Source organism: Salvelinus fontinalis, chromosome 16 (assembly GCF_029448725.1).
Source record: "Salvelinus fontinalis isolate EN_2023a chromosome 16, ASM2944872v1, whole genome shotgun sequence".
Classification (NCBI taxonomy): Eukaryota; Metazoa; Chordata; class Actinopteri; order Salmoniformes; family Salmonidae; genus Salvelinus; species Salvelinus fontinalis.
Window position 1 is genome coordinate 31,548,903 of NC_074680.1, and position 19,158 is coordinate 31,568,060.

Consider the following 19,158-nt stretch of genomic DNA (forward strand, 5'->3'; position numbering starts at 1 on the left):
AAAATTTTAAGTGCCGTCATTATGTCATGTACCTACGTTATATAGGTATGCACGTCAGCTTTGACATCAGTTTTTGACATCGGCGTTAAACTAGACATCGGGCCGATAACAATGTTGGCATTTTTAGCTAATATCAGCCGATTCCGATATGTTCACCGATTTATATTGTGCATCCTTAATTAATACCATTTAAATGTAGATGTTTTTTGCATTGGATATATTTAACATATCATATGGAGACAGAAACATAAACATTTTACCTTATCATAAGTAGACATAATTGCAAATGATTAAATCCTTCCAATAGAAATAAAATGAAAATAAAATTGTTACGAATTGAACTTAAATTAAATGAGTTCACTCTTCACATGGGATGATTTCACTGAACAACAAAAGAAAGGGAATATTGAGTGATCCCCAATGATCCATCGCATCTCCCAAAAACATTTTCAACATACATCTGTAAAATGATAGTCTAGACACTAAAGCTTTGGTTGTCCCTCTCTCAGGCTTCCATGTCTTCTCCCTGGACCTCCTCAATGTCCACTCTGAGGCCTCATCTTGACTCATAACTCTGAGGCCTCATCTTCACTGTCACTTTCCAAACTTGTTCAGGATGGCTCGTTGTCAGGCTCAAAAAGCCTCAAATTTGCCCGGATGGCCAACAATTTTTCAACCCTTAAATCGGTCAGCCTGTTGCGTGCTTTGGTGTGTGTTCCCAAACAAGGACCAGTTGCGCTCTGAGGAGGCTGATGTTGGTGGGATTTGGATGATGATGTAGGCAACAGGGTAAAGAGCCTCAGATCCATAAAGTCCCTTCCACCAGGTGGCTGATGAGATATGTTGGCACGACTGCCATATTGCATCTCCATCCCAAAACCCTTGCTTGGAAGTGTACTTCGCCAGACTGCCAAGAACCTTGCCCTCATCCAGGCCAAGGTGGCGAGACACGGTAGTAATGACACCATAGGCCTTGTTGATCTCTGCACCAGACAGGATGCTCTTGCCAGCACACTTGGGGTCCAACATGTACACTGTGGCGTATATGGGCTTCAGGCAGAAGTCTTCACGCTTTTTGATGTATTTCAGAACTACAGTTTCCTCTGCTTGGAGCAACATTGAAGTGGGCAGGGCAGTACGGATGTATTCTCTTACATCTGCAAGCAGAGACTGAACATCAGACAGGATGGCATTGTCTCCCTCAATCAGTGCAATAGCTACTGCTACAGGTTTCAGGAGTTTCAGGCTGCTTACCACTCTCTCTCAAAATGCATCATCCAGGAGGATGCTCTTGATGGGGCTGTCCATATCGGCAGACTGTGATATGGCCATTTCTTGGAGATACTCCTTCCCCTCCAGGAGACTGTCAAACAAGATGACAACACCACCCCAACAGGTGTTGCTGGGCAGCTTCAATGTGGTGCTCTTATTCTTCTCACTTTGCTTGGCGAGGTAGATTGCTGCTATAACTTGATGACCCTTCACATACCTAACCATTTCCTTGTCTCTCTTGTAGAGTGTATCCATTGTTTTCAGTGCCATGATGTCCTTGGAGAGCAGATTCAATGCATGAGCAGCACAGCTAATGGGTGTGATGTGAGGGTAGGACTCCTCCACTTTAGACCAAGCAGCCTTCATGTTCGCAGCATTGTCTGTCACCAGTGTAAATACCTTCTGTGGTCCAAGGTCATTGATGACTGCCTTCAGCTCATCTGCAATGTAGAGACCGGTGTGTCTGTTGTCCCTTGTGTATGTGCTCTTGTAGAATACTGTTTGAGGGGTGGAGATGATGTAGTTAATTATTCCTTGCCCATAAACATTCGACCACCCATCAGAGATGATTGCAATACAGTCTCTTTTCTCTATGATTTGCTTGACCTTCACTTGAACTCTGTTGAATTCTGCATCCAGCAAATGAGGAGATGAAGCATGTCTGGTTGGAGGGGTGTATGCTGGGCGAAGAACATTCAGAAATCTCTTCCAGTACACATTGCCTGTGAGCATCAGCGGTGAACCAGTTGCATACGCAGCTCGAGCAAGACATTCATCAGCACATCTCTGACTACGTTCCTCCATTGAGTCAAAAAAACAGCTGATTCCAGAAGGAGCATGAGCTGTTGCTATGGATAAGGTGTCTGATTCATCATTTTCACCTCGAATAGAAGTAGAAGGACTTTTGTCAAAGGTTGCTTGTTGCGAGCGCTGAGGGAACTTTATGCACATGGCCAGATGATTCTGCATCTTTGTTGCATTCTTCACATATGATTTGGCACAGTATTTGCAAATGTACACAGCTTTTCCTTCTACATTAGCTGCAGTGAAATGTCTCCACACAACAGATAGTGCTTCTGGCATTTTCCTGTAAAGATTATAGAAAAATTTGGAGAAAAAAAATACAATCCCATGTACAGATAAATAGTTAGATTAAACAACTCCTTTGTAAGATAAATGTTTTAAAATGGAACATGTATGGAATTAACACCTCAGTTAGCAGGCTCAAGCAAGCTAAAACCCACATGGTAGCAAAAAATAACTAGCAGAAATTGTTAACAAGTTAGAAATGATTTAAACACACTTTGCTGTAGGCTACTATTTACTAGTTAATAAAAAAGTATGTATGTATGGAATATATTCACCCCACCCAGTATTGTAATCAAAATTTACCAGAAAGAATGTAGTCCTTGGCTCAGACAGTATAGTAGTGTGGGCTCAATAGCACCTCATTAGTGTGCAAGATCTTGAGAATCAGCTGTGATAGAAGAGTGCGCTGTGCATGCAGAGGGTTGCAATTCCATTGAATTGGGGATAGTTTAACCAAAATATTCCACAAGACCTAGATATGCCTTGTGTATCCCACAAAAAAAAGGTTCACTGTTATAGGCTAACCTTAAATTCCCAGGAAGTTTCCAACCCTTTGCAACCCTACTTGTAGCGTCAGCTATGTTCTTTGTGTCAGTTGCCCTGTCTAGTTGTCCATTTTTTTCTATTTGGTTTTTACATTTTAATTTAAGCACTTTGCGATTATTCTGTACAATGAAAAGCGCTTTACAAATGTAATAAATTGTTATTATTATTTGTATCACCTTGTGCATTACTGCCCCACAGTGACATGAAGTGACCTCTCAAAAATCTCAAAAACTATACAACACATACATGGCTCATAGTCTCCCAAGCATAGGTTGTTTTTTTGGCCCTAAAACTGAAATTAAATAATATACAACTAAATAGAAATGTTTTTGTAAAACTTGTCAATCAGATCTGAAAACTAACTGAAACTAAACTTTAATCTTAAAACTAATAGAAATAAAAACTAATCTAAAAACACAAAACTATAATAACCTTGGTGTACACTTACACACAGCCCCCTAGGCAGAACTTGTACTTACACACAGCCCCCTAGGCAGTATGCATCCATGCACACGGACACAGTCTTAAGATAGACTGACACACACAGTCCCAAAGGCACAGTTAAGGTCTACCTATTCATCCTCCAAAGCACAGTGATTCTTTAGGTGCTTACTATCTCATCCAATATGGGTTTCCTTGCAGTCACGACATGGAGGTCAGAGATGAATCCTGAAATGCTCATTGTCATCAAGGTCGAGTGTACACACAAACACACACCCCTCAGCAGAGTGTGTCCTTGTGTCCTCACATGCATGGTTGCCCTACCCCTGAGGCAGTTTGTACCCTTACAAAACACACAGTGGACTAGCTACTGACTCATTGGTGTGCATCAGTGATATAACCTGAGTTTAAGGTGAGAGCTGAAATGTACCAAAGCAAAGAAGCAGAGAACGTTATCTGTGGAACAACTAAAGAATCAGTAAAGAACATTTTTGAGGCATTATAAGGGGGCGTTACCGTAGCTAGCGAAGAAACGGTTGCTAACTAACTAACTGTAAAAGTGTAAATATTTCACGCCACAGTTATTAAGCTAGCTAGAGCTACTGATGCTCCTATATTTTTGAGCTAAATACCATAACGCTGCTTCCGGTCTTTGTTCCTGCCTACAAAAAGGGTGGCTCCAGTTTTGTTAACATTTTGCTGTTTGTGAAGAATCAACTTTCACAGGTTATTGGGTTTAAATAAAACACATACAGCATACACAGATACTGCATTTGCTTTGAATGGTAAGTGGTTGCATTTTCCAAGTATTTCACACTCTTCTGTCAGCTTGTCTACTGTTTATAGTGTGCATACTGGCAGGATTACTGTTATCACTATGATGACAGGCTTGGGGGTGTGCTTTACCCAATGATGCATAGTAAACCCCAGATGCATATATAAAATCCATGGATATACTTTTGTGTGTGTGATATATACAGTGGGGAGAACAAGTATTTGATACACTGCCGATTTTGCAGGTTTTCCTACTTACAAAGCATGTAGAGGTCTGTAATTTTTATCATAGTTACACTTCAAATGTGAGAGACGGAATCTAAAACAAAACATTGTATGATTTTTAAGTAATTAATTTGTATTTTATTGCATGACATAAGTATTTGATACATCAGAAAAGCATAACTTAATATTTGGTACAGAAACCTTTGTTTTCAATTACAGAGATCATACGTTTCCTGTAGTTCTTGACCGGTTTGCACACACTGCAGCAGGGATTTTGGCCCACTCCTCCATACAGACCTTCTCCAGATCCTTCAGGTTTCGGGGCTGTTGCTGGGCAATACGGACTTTCAGCTCCCTCCAAAGATGTTCTATTGGGTTCAGGTCTGGAGACTGGCTAGGCCACTCCAGGACCTTGAGATGCTTCTTACGGAGCCACTCCTTAGTTGCCCTGGCTGTGTGTTTCGGGTCGTTGTCATGCTGGAAGACCCAGCCACGACACATCTTCAATGCTCTTACTGAGGGAAGGAGGTTGTTGGCCAAGATCTCGCGATACATGGCCCCATCCATCCTCCCCTCAATACGGTGCAGTCGTCCTGTCTCCTTTGCAGAAAACCATCCCCAAAGAATGATGTTTCCACCTCCATGCTTCACAGTTGGGATGGTGTTCTTGGGGTTGTACTCATCCTTCTTCTTCCTCCAAACACGGCGAGTAGAGTTTAGACCAAAAAGCTCTATTTTTGTCTCATCAGACCACATGACCTTCTCCCATTCCTCCTCTGGATCATCCAGATGGTCATTGGCAAACTTCAGACGGGCCTGGACATGCGCTGGCTTGAGCAGGGGGACCTTGCGTGCGCTGCAGGATTTTAATCCATGACGGCGTAGTGTGTTACTAATGGTTTTCTTTGAGACTGTGGTCCCAGCTCTCTTCAGATCATTGACCAGGTCATGCCGTGTAGTTCTGGGCTGATCCCTCACCTTCCTCATGATCATTGATGCCCCACAAGGTGAGATCTTGCATGGAGCCCCAAACCGAGGGTGATTGACCGTCATCTTGAACTTCTTCCATTTTCTAATAATTGCGCCAACAGTTGTTGCCTCCTCACCAAGCTGCTTGCCTATTGTCCTGTAGCCCATCCCAGCCTTGTGAAGGTCTACAATTTTATCCCTGATGTCCTTACACAGCTCTCTGGTCTTGGCCATTGTGGAGAGGTTTGAGTCTGTTTGATTGAGTGTGTGGACAGGTGTCTTTTATACAGGTCACGAGTTCAAACAGGTGCAGTTAATACAGGTAATGAGTGGAGAACAGGAGGGCTTCTTAAAGAAAAACTAACAGGTCTGTGAGAGCCGGAATTCTTACTGGTTGGTAGGTGATCAAATACTTATGTCATGCAATAAAATGCTAATTCATTACTTAAAAATCATACAATGTGATTTTCTGGATTTTTGTTTTAGATTCCGTCTCTCACAGTTGAAGTGTACCTTTGATAAAAATGACAGACCTCTACATACTTTGTAAGTAGGAAAACCTGCAAAATCGTCAGTGTATCAAATACTTGTTCTCCCCACTGTATATGTATGTACAGTTGAAGTCGGAAGTTTACATACACTTAGGTTGGAGTCGTTAAAACTCGTTTTTCAACCACTTCAAAAATGTCTTGTTAACAAACTATAGTTTTGGCAAGTCGGTTAGGACATCTACTTTGTGCATGACACAAGTCATTTTTCCAGCAATTGTTTACAGACAGATTACTTCACTTATAATTCACTGTATCACAATTCCAGTGGGTCAGAAGTTTACATACGCTAAGTTGACTGTGCCTTTAAACAGCTTGGAAAATTCCAGAAAATTATGTCATGGCTTTAGAAGCTTTTGATAGGCTAATTGAAATAATTTGAGTCAATTGGAGGTGTACCTGTGGATGTATTTCAAGGCATACCTTCAAACGCAGTGCCTCTTTGCTTGACACATGGGAAAATCAAAAGAAATCAGCCAAGACCTCGGAAAAATAATTGTAGATCTCCACAAGTCTGGATCATCCTTGGGAGCAATTTCCAAATGCCTGAAGGTACCACGTTCATCTGCACAAACAATAGTACGCAAATATAAACACCATGGGACCACGCAGCCGTCATACCGCTCAGGAAGGAGACACGTTCTGTCTCCTAGAGATTAATGTACTCTGGTGCCAAAAGTGCAAATCAATCCCAGAACAACAGCAAAGGACCTTGTGAAGATGCTGGAGGAAACAGGTACAAAGGTATATATATCCACAGTAAATCAAGTCCTATATCGACACAACCTGAAAGGCCGCTCAGCAAGGAAGAAGCCACTGCTCCAAAACCGCCATAAAAAAGCCAGACCGTGGTTTGCAACTGCACATGGGGACAAAGATCGTACTTTTTGGAGAAATGTCCTCTGGTCTGATGAAACAAAAATAGAACTGTTTGGCCATAATGACAATCGTTATGATTGGAGGAAAAAGAGGGACGCTTGCAAGCCGAAGAACACCATCCCAACCGTGAAGCATGGGGGTGGCAGCATCATGTTGTGGGGGTGCTTTGCTGCAGGAGGGACTGGTGCACTTCACAAAATCGATGGCATCATGAGGTAGGAAAATTATGTGGATATATTGAAGCAACATCTCAAGACATCAGTCAGGAAGTTAAAGCTTGGTTGCAAATGGGTGTTCCAAATGGACAATGACCCCAAGCATACTTCCAAAGTTGTGGCAAAATGGCTTAAGGACAACAAAGTCAAGGTATTGGAATGGCAATCACAAAGCCCTGACCTCAATCCCATTGAAAACTTGTGGGCATAACTGAAAAATCGTGTGCGAGCAAGGAGGCCTACAAACCTGACTCAGTTACACCAGCTATGTCAGGAGAAATGGGCCAAAATTCACCCAACGTATTGTGGGAGCTTGTGGAAGGCTACCCAAAACGTTTGACCCAAGTTAAACAATTTAAAGGCAATGCTACCAAATACTAATTGAGTGTATGTAAACTTCTGACCCACTGGGAATGTGATGAAAGAAATAAAACCTGAAATAAATAATTCTCTCTACTATTATTCTGACATTTCATCTTCTTAAAATAAAGTGGTGATCCTGACTGACCTACGACAGGGAATTTGTACTAGGATTAAATGTCAGGAATTGTGAAAAACTGAGTTTAAATGTATTTGGCTAAGGTGTATGTAAACTTCCGACTTCAACTGTATGTATGTATGTATATATATATATATATATATATACATATATATATTTGTATATATGTATGTATGTGTATATATGTGTATGTATTTGTATATATATGTTTGTGTGGGGGTATATATATGTGTGTGTGTGTGTGTATGTATGTATATATATATGTATGTATATATATATATATGTGTGTGTATATGTGTATATATATATGTGTATATATATATATGTGTCTGTTTGTGTGTGATATATTTATATATATGTGCACACCCTTTCAAATGAGTGGATATAGCTATTTCAGCTACACCCGTTGCTGACAGGTGTATAAAATCGATTAACACAGTAATCTCCATATACAAACATTGGCAGTAGAATGGCCTTACTGAAGAGCTCAGTGACTTTCAATGTGGCACTGTCTTAGGAAGCCACCTTTCCAACAAGACAGTTTGTCAACTTTCTGCCCTGCTAGAGCTGCCCCGTTCAAATGTAAGTGCTGTTATTGTGAAGTGGAAACGTCTAGGTGCAACAACGGCTCAGCCGCGAAGTGGTAGGCCACACAGGCTCACAGAACGGGACCACCGAGTCCTGAAGCACGCAACGCTTGAAAATCGTCTGTCCTCGGTTAAAACACTCACTACCGAGTTCCAAACTGCCTCTGGAACCAATGTTAGCACAATAACTGTTCGTCAGGAGCTTCATGAAATGGGTTTCCATGGCCAAGCAGCCGCACACAAGCCTAAGATCACCACGCGCAGTGCCAAGCGTCGGCTGGAGTGGTGTAAAGCTTGCCGCCATTGGACTCTGGAGCAGTGGAAACACATTCTCTGGAGTAATGAATCACGCTTCACCATCTGGCAGTCTGACAGACTAATCTGGGTTTGACGGATGCCAGAAGAACGCTACCAAATTAGACTGTAAAGTTTGGTGGTGGAGGAATAATGGTCTGGGGCTGTTTTTCATGGTTCGGGCTAGGCCCCTTAGTTCCGGTGAAGGGAAATCTTAACGGATAACGCTACCTGCCCGAATGCATAGGGGCAACTGTAAAGTTTGTGGACAAGGAATAATGGTCTGGGGCTGTTTTTCATGTGAAGGGAAATCTTAACTACAGCATACAATGGCATTCTAGACGATTCTGTGCTTCCAACTTTATGGTAACAGTTTGGGGAAGGCCCTTTCCTGTTTCAGTATGACAATGCCCCAGTGCACAATGCGAGGTCCATACAGAAATGGTTTGTCGAGATCGATGTGGAAGAACTTGACTGGCCTGCACAGAGTCCGGAACACAATTCCATCGAACACCTTTGTGGTGAATTGGAATGCCGACTGCAGGCCTAATCACCCAACATCAGTGCCCGACCTCACTAATGCTCTTGTGGCTGAATGGAAGCAAGTCCCCGCAGCAATGTTTCAACATCTAGTGGAAAGCCTTCCCATAAGAGTGGAGGCTGTTTATAGCAGCAAAGGGGGGACCAACTCCATATTAATGCCCATGATTTTTGAAGGAGATGTTGGACGAGCAGATGTCCACATACTTTTGGTCATGTAGTGTACCTGCAAAAATGTGGCATTTTGTCCATTAAGTATATAATGTGGAACTGATTGTGCATGGCTGATTATAATATGAGTTTGTTTCTTACTTTACATGTTACTCTTACATGAGTCTCACGCCTAAGTGAGTAATATACATAATTGTATACAGTTCATACATGTAGCCTACATGGGTGTAGATAGTTCTGTAAACCAAAGTCTAACAAACCTATTAGTCTTATATACTGATGATGTTATTTTGATCTAACAGTTTTGTGTAGACCAAACATTGTATGTATAGACTAAAACAATGCCCAAACGAACCGTGATCTTCCATCTTGTGATCCCAGTTCACATATCTAATGCAGTAACGCAGGGCACATTTTTACATCCATCTATTTGTATGAAGTGAGCAGTTGTGAGATGAGGTGAAGTGTATGAGCAGTGAGTGATTGGAATGGCTGTGTGCTGAGCCATGTTGAGTTGGGTCAGCTTGTTCTTGTTAACTCCCAAGAGTCTGTGTCACAGTGAATGTAGCATTGTGGCTGAGTGACAACTTCACACCAAGGCACTATCTAGTTGTGCATTGCTCTTCTGAGAACTGTCTCACTTGAATACAATATAACACTGTTCTGGATCTATGCTTGTCCAGTGTTTTCACCTGGAGCTCAGAAGTGTCATGCATGTGACGGGCACTGATGGCAACTGTCATTTGGCATTTTCACAGGTAAATGTAAATAAGGTATGTATCAGGTCAACGTAGGTAACATATTGGTATGCACTACCTTCAGACCGAAGAAATTGTTTTTTTTCCCCTTGTTCCCACACCTTGGTTTAATACAGAGACAATAATATGAGTGGTATATTAGCATTCTGACCTTGTACCCCATACAGAAGTCCATGCATTTAGAATGCAGCTTTGGACCGGATTGAATTATCGAGATCATCAAGTCATGTAGAGGGCTTTTCCACATCCTTGTTTCTATGATACCCAGAAGTCTCCCATTTCTTAGAGCACGTGTCTTGAAAGAAAAAAGCCTGCGCACCCTGTATATGAGCTTAAGATCCCTCAGCTAAACCCTAAACTAACCATGACCCTGAGTCTTTCCTTCCTTTCCCTTCCTCCCCCAGGCATAACCACTGTGCTGACCATGACCACCATCAACACCCACTTGAGAGAGACTTTACCCAAAATCCCCTACGTCAAGGCTATAGACATCTACCTGATGGGCTGCTTCGTGTTTGTCTTCCTCGCCCTGCTGGAGTACGCCTTTGTCAACTACATCTTCTTCGGACGGGGGCCTCACTTGCAGAAAAAGGTGGCAGAGAAAGCAGCTCAAACCAATAACGAAAATAAGAGCCGATTGGAGAGTAACAAAGTGCAGGTAGGAGTGGGGGGTCTCGCGTTTCGTATTCAAAGTCTCTGGCATATGAAAATCAACAAAAAAGACAAGAGTTGGCATTATGGGCTTAAATGTTTTCCAAATTTCAAATGATCAAAGCTCATGGTCTGTTGTGTTCTGTAATGTATTGTGACCTCACTTCCTTGTCACATCTCACATCTCAGGTGGACGCACACGGCAATATCCTCCTGACCAATCTGGAGATCCGTAACGAGATGGGCGGGATGGGTGGCATGGCCGGGATGACCGGGGCTGAAATGATAGGGGCTCTCAACGACCCGCGGGCCACCATGTTCTCCTACGACAGCGCCAGCATACAGTACCGTAAGCCCATGGCCAGCCGAGACCTGTACGGTCGACCAGCCCTCGACCGGCCAGTCGGCCACAAGAAGAGTCGTTTGAGGAGGAGGGCATCGCAGCTCAAAGTCAAGATCCCTGACCTGACAGACGTCAACGCCATAGACAAGTGGTCCCGTGTCATCTTCCCTATCGCCTTCACCTTCTTCAACCTGGTCTACTGGCTGTACTACGTCCACTAGGGTGCGTGGCTATTCCCGCTAGAGGTTTGTTTAGCTAGCTAGGTTCTTGTACAGCAATGGTAAAAGAGAGGGGAGTTAATTTCAGCCCCGTTTGTATGACTTCTGTTTGAGGAATGCGAGGTGAAGCGGATGTCTTTTCAATGTAAATACAATTTATTATATGATATAAATATATATATATATATAAAAAAAGAGAAGTATAATTTAATAAATTCTCTCACCTTTTTGCTGTATTTATCCGTAAAAAAATAGAAACAGTGAAAATTAGTACAGAATTAAGAGGCGGTGAAAGTGTTCACCTGCATTTGTAAGTCTGAACTTTGTGCCAAAAATGGACTTTGGTGACTTCGTTGTTCCTCTTCGTTGTTACTCGCAGGCTGCAACTGCATTTTATTTGTTAGGAAATCCTGTTCTCACCTTATTTCCTCTCAGCCTCTGCATGTGGACCGTAACACAACTTTTATTTGCTTCTAAAGAGAAAAAAAAACATTGCAAAAACTGTGGGTAATAACAAATACATTTTTCTCTTAGTTTAACCCTATCTTGTTATTGAAGCAAATCCTTGCTGAGTAAAACTTCATCTTGTGGTTTAGGAAGTCCTTGTTTGGTTGAACTCATCTCTGTGAATAAGGTAGTTCTCATTTGTTTTAAATATGAATAAGTTCATCCTCAATTAAGTATTTACTCTTCCTCCCATGATTAAGGCAGTTCTCATTGTGTTGAGTCCACACCTTGTGACTAAGGCGGTATTCAGTGAGTTGAAGAACATGCTACCTTGCATGTTCTTAATGTGTGACATGATTTTGTTGGTTAATGCTAGATGCATGTGTGCTTACCGGCTTTTTGCACTGTAAAACAAAGCCCGTTTTCTTTCCTTTGTATGAAACCTTAGCAAAGGCTCCATAGTTGAGCCTACCTGTATTATAAATCATTCTACTGTATGCTTTTGAACAATCATTGCATTTAGGGTAAGTACAGGACAGAAGTGAATTGGAAATCAACTAATCTTAAAAATCTAAATTTGTTCAAATTTGTATCAATTCTCACAGCGTCTGTGAGCATGTAAAATGTAATTTTCTTTAAAAGAAATCAGGTAAAGAATGACTTATGATGTCACCATGCTTTCGAAACCACATCAAAATGCGCAAGCCCTGATAATACATGCTGTAGATGGTTGAGCCAAGTGCAGCCAACACAAAATCTCTGTTCAAATACACAGTACTGTACAGCGTATTTGCACTTAGTATAGTAACCTATAGTGCAGCTCGGCTATTCAAAAAGTTATATGTTAAATGGCAAACACAAGTACATATACTAACATTAACATTATACTAAATTATCTCCACTCATAAACACCTTGGCCTCTGTGAAAACTGTTCCAGCATCAGAAAAACTGACATAGCATAAAATGGGATATTCTACAGCTCTAAGATTTGGCATGGAAATCCACTGGCCTCATTGCTTTGGTGCATAAAAAGAACAGGAGCGGTGTGCTGAGGTTATAAATTTATTTGGATTTCAATGAATTTGTTCACTCCCCTGTAATTATACTCAAGCCTGACGATCAATTGTATGAACCTGAACAATTCCCTGTAATTCTCACTTGATTCATTGCTGGTTTCATTGCTATTGTAGAAAAAGCTGTGCCAGAATGGGTACTATATCAGTTCAACAAAACAAATAAGATAAGTAGTTATAGCCTTGTAACGGTGTAATTTGGTAGCATTAAAGGGCAGCAATTAGTGTCACAATAGATGCATTTAGTAAGCTTATAAAGTATGCTATGTGGCTGTAAATTAAATTAGATTAGGTTGGACTCTATTACATCCTTTGGAACCTTACAATTTGGATGATGGGGAAAAAGCTAAACTGGCCTCGGCAGCATTCTAAGCAATCCTAACTTTTATTTACTCAGTGATAATATCCTGCAGTTCTCTCTGTTTGGCAGGCCATGTTACATTCAGATCTGGCCAGTCAATGTCTATGGCTCTCAGATGTTGACAATTTATCACATTTGAAACTAAAATATCTTCATTTTTCTGAATAAACAATGGTAGTGTTTCTTTCCCTTTACAATATAACAGGGTACTTTACCATGGCTAAAATGCTTTTGCTCATGACTATTGCTTTGCTATCACAATGGCCAGTGACTATTTTGATGTAACTACTTTATTATTATAATAATGGGTGGATTCCAAGTAGACGTGTGAACTGCTTGTGTTATCAGGGCTTACAAAAAAAGCTAAACCAGATAGGCTTCTACAGGACACAATAAGTAGCAGTGTGCTCTCTCCTCATGGCTGAATATTGTGCCTTTAACAAGAATCTCAATATTTTCACAGGGTTTAACTTAACTTATAACTAGTGTGTAGAATTTAAAAGAAAGAACTTGTACTTTTTTTAGAGAAGATGAAGAAATGAAACTGTGGTCAACTACACTGAGACTGACTTTTATGATGCTCTAAATACATATTTAAAGTAGATAGTGGTCAGACATTCCAGCATTTATGATGACAATCTGTAAATTCAATGCAGAAAATGTCCTGCAAGTTTGGTTCTGTTGCTGTTACTGTCGTTGTTTTCAGGTGGAATGGAATTCTATGGACTGGTGAAAGAAAATATTGTCTTTCCACTCAGCAAAGACTCGCTTAACAGATAGGACGTGTTTTCTTTGGACGGACATAGCAAAATGGAAGCCTTAACAACAGGCTTCCCTCAAGCTTCCAAGGGATAAGGAAATGTACTAAACTCTATTGTGTAAAATTACTGTAAAAATAATTCTGATGCTCTATATGTGCTCTCATGTGTAAAGGAGAGTGTGTGTTTCTGAGAGAGTGTGTGTTTGAGTGCGCTAGAGTGTTTGTACTGCAAGCATGTGTTTTTCTGCTTGGTAACGTGTACAAGCAAGCATTTGCAACTGGGAATGTGTGTGCAAGTATGTTTGTGTCTGCGTGTGAGAGAACATCTTTGTACAAATCCTTTGTTTGACATTGTAAGGACTTTGATCAAAATAGAATTCAAATAAAATAACTGACATCTCACCAACTCAATAAAAGACTGAGCTTCACTCTCATTTAACAATATTAACTGCAAAAGTGGCTAAGTTTGTCTGCGATATAGTGCTGTTTGCTAAACTGTATCTTCAATTCAGTGCTAAAACTTTAAACCTGGGAGACATAACTTGAACTTCCACTGGTATACACCCATTCTGTACTGGCATATTTAAAAGTACATTTTTATTATCCTCAAGTGATCTAAGATAAAAACTCAAGCTACTGAGCAAAGAGGAATCAGTCTCCAGGATTCTGCGATGACAATAATTTTTGCAAAATCAACAATTCCCTGCATATTATGCGAGGGCTTGCAAATTTGACGAATCACCGAACAATTTCTGCATAAAACAGTCAAATCATTGCAGTATTATTGCATGAAACTGACTCATCACCTCAGTACAAAAAAAAGAAGGCTCGTACTTTCAACCAATCACCGCATAATATGGTTAAATGAAGCGACACGTCAACAAAACTTTTCCCTTGTCAGCACATTTTGGCGACAAATTGGACATTATCACTGCATATTGCCATGCTAAATTGCAGAATTGCTGCAGCAAAATAACGCATATTTGTCTGCAAATATCACAAAAACTTCCTGCGGAATCATACAAAGACGGAGTAATGACAGACCAGTTAGTAGGGCCATGCACTGTAGTGCCACTCATTAAAAATCAGACAGGCTGCCATCTAATCTACTGTAGGGGCACGGCTATGACACAAACGTCACCTTGTGATAACGATCCACAGTTACTCAGAGTTTACGAGTTTTGGATTTAATTGCCTTTATTACACAAAGTGGGCAGTGTGTGTGTGTCCGAAACCATGTCACAATTTTGGGATGGGTTTACAAAATAAAGCCTTCGGACATTTTGACCTTATTGCATTGAGGGGGAAAAAATGTGATTTGTTTTTATGGCCTGTGTAACATATCAGCGCGGTTCAGTTTGCATGGTTACCATGACCTATTAGGACAGCCTCATGAGGACAATGACGACATAAGCTGCGCGATGATCAAATCACAAGCAACATTTGTCAGGCTGTCAGGACACTTCTATTAAACAAGCTTTAGGCCAGCGACGTTCTGCTTTTTGCTCTAACACTATACTGCTGATTCAAATGATCAAAGCTTGATGATTAGTTGATTATTTGAATCAGCAAAAACCAAAACGTGTACCACTTGGGGTCCCCAGGACTGAGTTTGGGACATGCTGCTTTAGGGCATTATGCTTCTGGTTGTGCGTGTGCGTTCAGGTATTTTGCTTCTGTTTGTGTGTGTGTGTGCGCGCGTTCAGGCGTTATGCTTCTGGTTGTGTGTGCGTGCGGGTTCAGGCTTTATGCTTCTGGTTGTGTGTGCGCATGCATTGAGGCGTTATAATTCTGGTTGTGTGTGCGTGCATTCAGGCATTATGTTTTAGGTTGTGTGTGTGTGTGCGCGTGTTCAGGCATTATGCTTCTGGTTGTGTGTGCGCGCATTCAGGCATTATGTTTCAGGTTGTGTGTGTGTGCGTGTGCGTTCAGGCATTATAATTCTGGTTGTGTGCGCGTGTTCAGGCATTATAATTCTGGTTGTGTGTGTGTGCATTCAGGCATTATGTTTCAGGTTGTGTGTGTGTGTGCGTGCGCGTTCAGGCATTATGCTTCAGGTTGTGTGTGCGTGCGCGTTCAGGCGTTATAATTCTGGTTGTGTGTGTGTGTGTGTGCGCGCATGTTCAGGCATTAAGCTTCTGGTTGTGTGTGTGTGTGTGTGTGTGTGTGTGTGTGTGTGTGTGTGTGTGTTCAGGCATTATGCTTCTGTGTGTGTGTGTGTGTGTGTGTGTGTGTGTGTGTGTGTGTGTGTGTGTGTGTGTGTGTGTGTGTGTGTGTGTGTGGCATTATGCTTCTGGTTGTGTGTGTGCGTGCGCGTTCCGGTATTTTGCTTCTGTTTGTGTGTGTGCGCACGCATTCAGGCGTTATAATTCTGGTTGTGTGTGCATGCGGGTTCAGGCATAATGCTTCTGGTTGTGTGTGTGTGTGTGCGCACGCATTCAGGCGTTATAATTCTGGTGGTGTGTGCGTGCGCGTTCAGGCATTATAATTCTGGTTGTGTGTGTGTGTGTGTGTGTGCGCGTTCAGGAATTTTGCTGCTGGTTGTGCGCGCGTGTTTAGGCATTATGTTTCTGGTTGTGTGTGTGTTGGTGCGCAGGCATTATGTTTCAGGTTGTGTGTGTGTTGGTGCGCGCGTGTTCAGGCATTATGCTTCTGGTTGTGTGCGTACGCATTCAGGCATTATGCTTCAGGTTGTGTGTGTGTGCGCGGGTTCAGGCATTATGCTTCTGGTTGTGTGTGTGTGCGCGTTCAGGAATTTTGCTGCTGGTTGTGCGCGCGTGTTTAGGCATTATGCTTTTGGTTGTGTGTGTGTTGGTGAGCGCACGTTCATGCATTATGCTTCTGGTTGTGTGTGTGTGCGCGGGTTCAGGCATTATGCATCTGGTTGTGTGTGCACGCGTTCAGGCATTTTGCTTCTGGTTGTGTGTGTGTGTGAGCGTTCAGGCATTATGCTTCTGGTTGTGTGCGTTCTGGCATTTTGCTTCTGGTTGTGTGCGTTCAGGCATTTTGCTTCTGGTGTGCGTTCAGGCATTTTGCTTCTGGTTTGGTGCGCGCGCGTTGAGGCATTTTGTTTCTGGTTGTGTGTGTGCGCTCTTTCAGGCATTATTCTTCTGGTTGTGTGCTTGCGTTCATGAATTATTCTTCTGATTGTGCGCGTGCTTTCAGGCATAATGCTTCAGGTTGTGTGTGTACGCACATTCAGGCATTTTCCTTCTGGTTGGGTGTGCGCGCATTCAGGCAATTTGCTTCTGGTTGTGTTTGTGCGTTCAGGCATTATGCTTCTGGTGGTCTGTACGTGCGCACGTTCAGGCATTTTGCTTCTGGTTGTGTGTGCGGGCGCGTTTAGGCATTTTGCTTCTGGTTGGGTGGGTGCGTGCGCGTTCAGGCATTTTGCTTCTGGTTGGGTGGGTGCGTGCACGCTGAGGCATTATGTTTCTGGTTGTGTGTGCGCGATTTCAGACATTATTTTTCTGGTTGTGTGCGTGCGTTCAGGAATTATGCTTCTGATTGTGTGCGTGCGCGTTCAGGCATTATGCTTCTGGTTGTGTGTGTGCGTGCGCGTTTAGGCATGATGCTTCTGGTTGTGTGTGTGTACGTTCAGGCATTATGCTTCTGGTTGTGTGTGTGCGCACCTGTTCAGGCATTATGCTACTGGTTGTGTGTGAGCGCTTTTAGGCATTTTGTTTCTGGTTGTGTGCGTGCGCGTGCTTTCAGGCATAATGCTTCAGGTTGTGTGTGTACACACGTTCAGGCATTTTCCTTCTGGTTGGGTGTGTGTGAGTGTTCAGGCATTTTGCTTCTGGTTGTACGTGCGCGTTCAGGCATTATGCTTCTGGTTGTGTGTGTGCGTTCAGGCATTATGCTTCTGGTGGTCTGTACGTGCGCGCGTTCAGGCATTTTGCTTCTGGTTGTGTGTGCGCGCGTTCAGGCATTTTGCTTCTGGTTGTGTGTGTGCGCGTTCAGGCATTTTGCTTCTGGTTGTTTGCGTGCGTGAGCGTTCAGGTATTTTGCTTCTAGTTGTGTGCGTTTAGTCATTTTGCTTCTGGTTGTGTGCGTGCATGCGCTCGTTCAGGCATTTTGCTTCTGTTTGTGTGTGTGTGTGTGTTCGCGGATTCAGGCATTATGCTTCTGTTTGTGAGTGCGTACGGGTTCAGACATTATGCTTCTGGTTTGTTTGCGCGCGCCTGTTCAGGCATTATGCTTCTGTTTGTGAGTGCGTACGGGTTCAGGCATTATGCTTCTGTTTGTGTGTGCGTACGGGTTCAGGCATAATGCTTCTGGTTGTGTGTGTGTGTGTGCGTGCGCGTTCAGGCATGATGCTTCTGGTTGTGTGTGTGCGCGCGTTTAGACTATAATCCTGGTTGTGTGTGTGCGCACCTGTTCAGGCATTATGCTTCTGGTTGTGTGTGTGCGCACCTGTTCAGGCATTATGCTTCTGGTTGTGTGTGCGCGCACGTTCAGGCATTATGCTTCTGGTTGTGTGTGTGCGCACCTGTTCAGGCATTTTGCTTCTGTTTGTGTGTGCGCTCATTCAGGCATTTTGCTTCTGGTTGTGTGTGCTCGCGTTCAGGCATTATACTTCTGGTTGTTTGTGTGCGCGCTCGTTCAGGCATTATGCTTCTGGTTGTGTGTGTGCGAGTTAAGGCATTATGCTTCTAGTTGTGTGTGCGTGTGCGTTCAGGCATTATGCTTCTGGTTGTGTTTGTGTGTGTGCGAGTTAAGGCATTTTGCTTCTGGTTGTGTGTGCGTGTGCGTTCAGGCATTTTGCTTCTGTTTGTGTGTGCGCTCGTTCAGGCATTTTGCTTCTGGTTGTGTGTGCGCGCTCGTTCAGGCATTTTGCTTCTGGTTGTGTGTGCGTTCAGGCATTTTGCTTCTGGTTGTGTGTGGGCTCGCTTTTAGGCATTATGCTTCTGGTTGAGTGTGCGCACCCGTTCAGGCATTATGGTTGTGTGTGTGTGCGCGGGTTCAGGCATTATGCTTCTGGTTGTGTGTGTGGTTGTGTGTGCGGGAGTTCAGGCATTATGCTTCTAGTGGTGTGTGCGCGCGTGTTCAGGCTTTACAATTCTGGTTGTGTGTGTAGGCATTCTGGCATTATGCTTCAGGTTGTGTGTGCGCTCACGCGTTCAGGCATTATGCTTCTGGTTGTGTTTGTGTGTGTGTGTACGCATTCAGGTATTATGGTTGTGTTTGTGTGTGCGTGTGTGTACGCATTAAGGTATTATGCTTCTGGTTGTTTGTGTGCGCGCGCATTCAGGCATTTTGCTTCTGGTTGTGTGTCTGCACGTTCAGGCATTTTGCTTCTGTTTGTGTGTTCGCACGTTTAGGCATTTTGCTTCTGGTTGTGTGTGCGTTCAGGCATTTTGTTTCTGGTTGGGTGCGTGCGCGTTGAGGCATTTTGTTTCTGGTTGGGTGCGTGCGCGTTGAGGCATTTTGCTTCTGGTTGTGTGTGGGCGCGTTCAGGCATTTTGTTTCTGGTTGTGTGTGTGCGAGTGTTTTC

The 19,158-nt window shown here is 42.8% G+C and overlaps 1 protein-coding gene across 1 annotated transcript in view; it reads left to right on the plus strand.

Moving 5' to 3' along the window:
• Positions 1 to 14,105, plus strand: part of LOC129813019 (gamma-aminobutyric acid receptor subunit beta-1-like) — a 75,983-nt gene extending 61,878 nt beyond the window's left edge. The window contains exons 8-9 of the mRNA XM_055865137.1: positions 10,212 to 10,465; positions 10,648 to 14,105. Of these exons, the coding sequence (XP_055721112.1) occupies positions 10,212 to 10,465; positions 10,648 to 11,022 (629 nt within the window). The 3' untranslated portion in view covers positions 11,023 to 14,105. The remainder of the gene's footprint in view (positions 1 to 10,211; positions 10,466 to 10,647) is intronic.
• Positions 14,106 to 19,158: the final 5,053 nt, after the last annotated feature.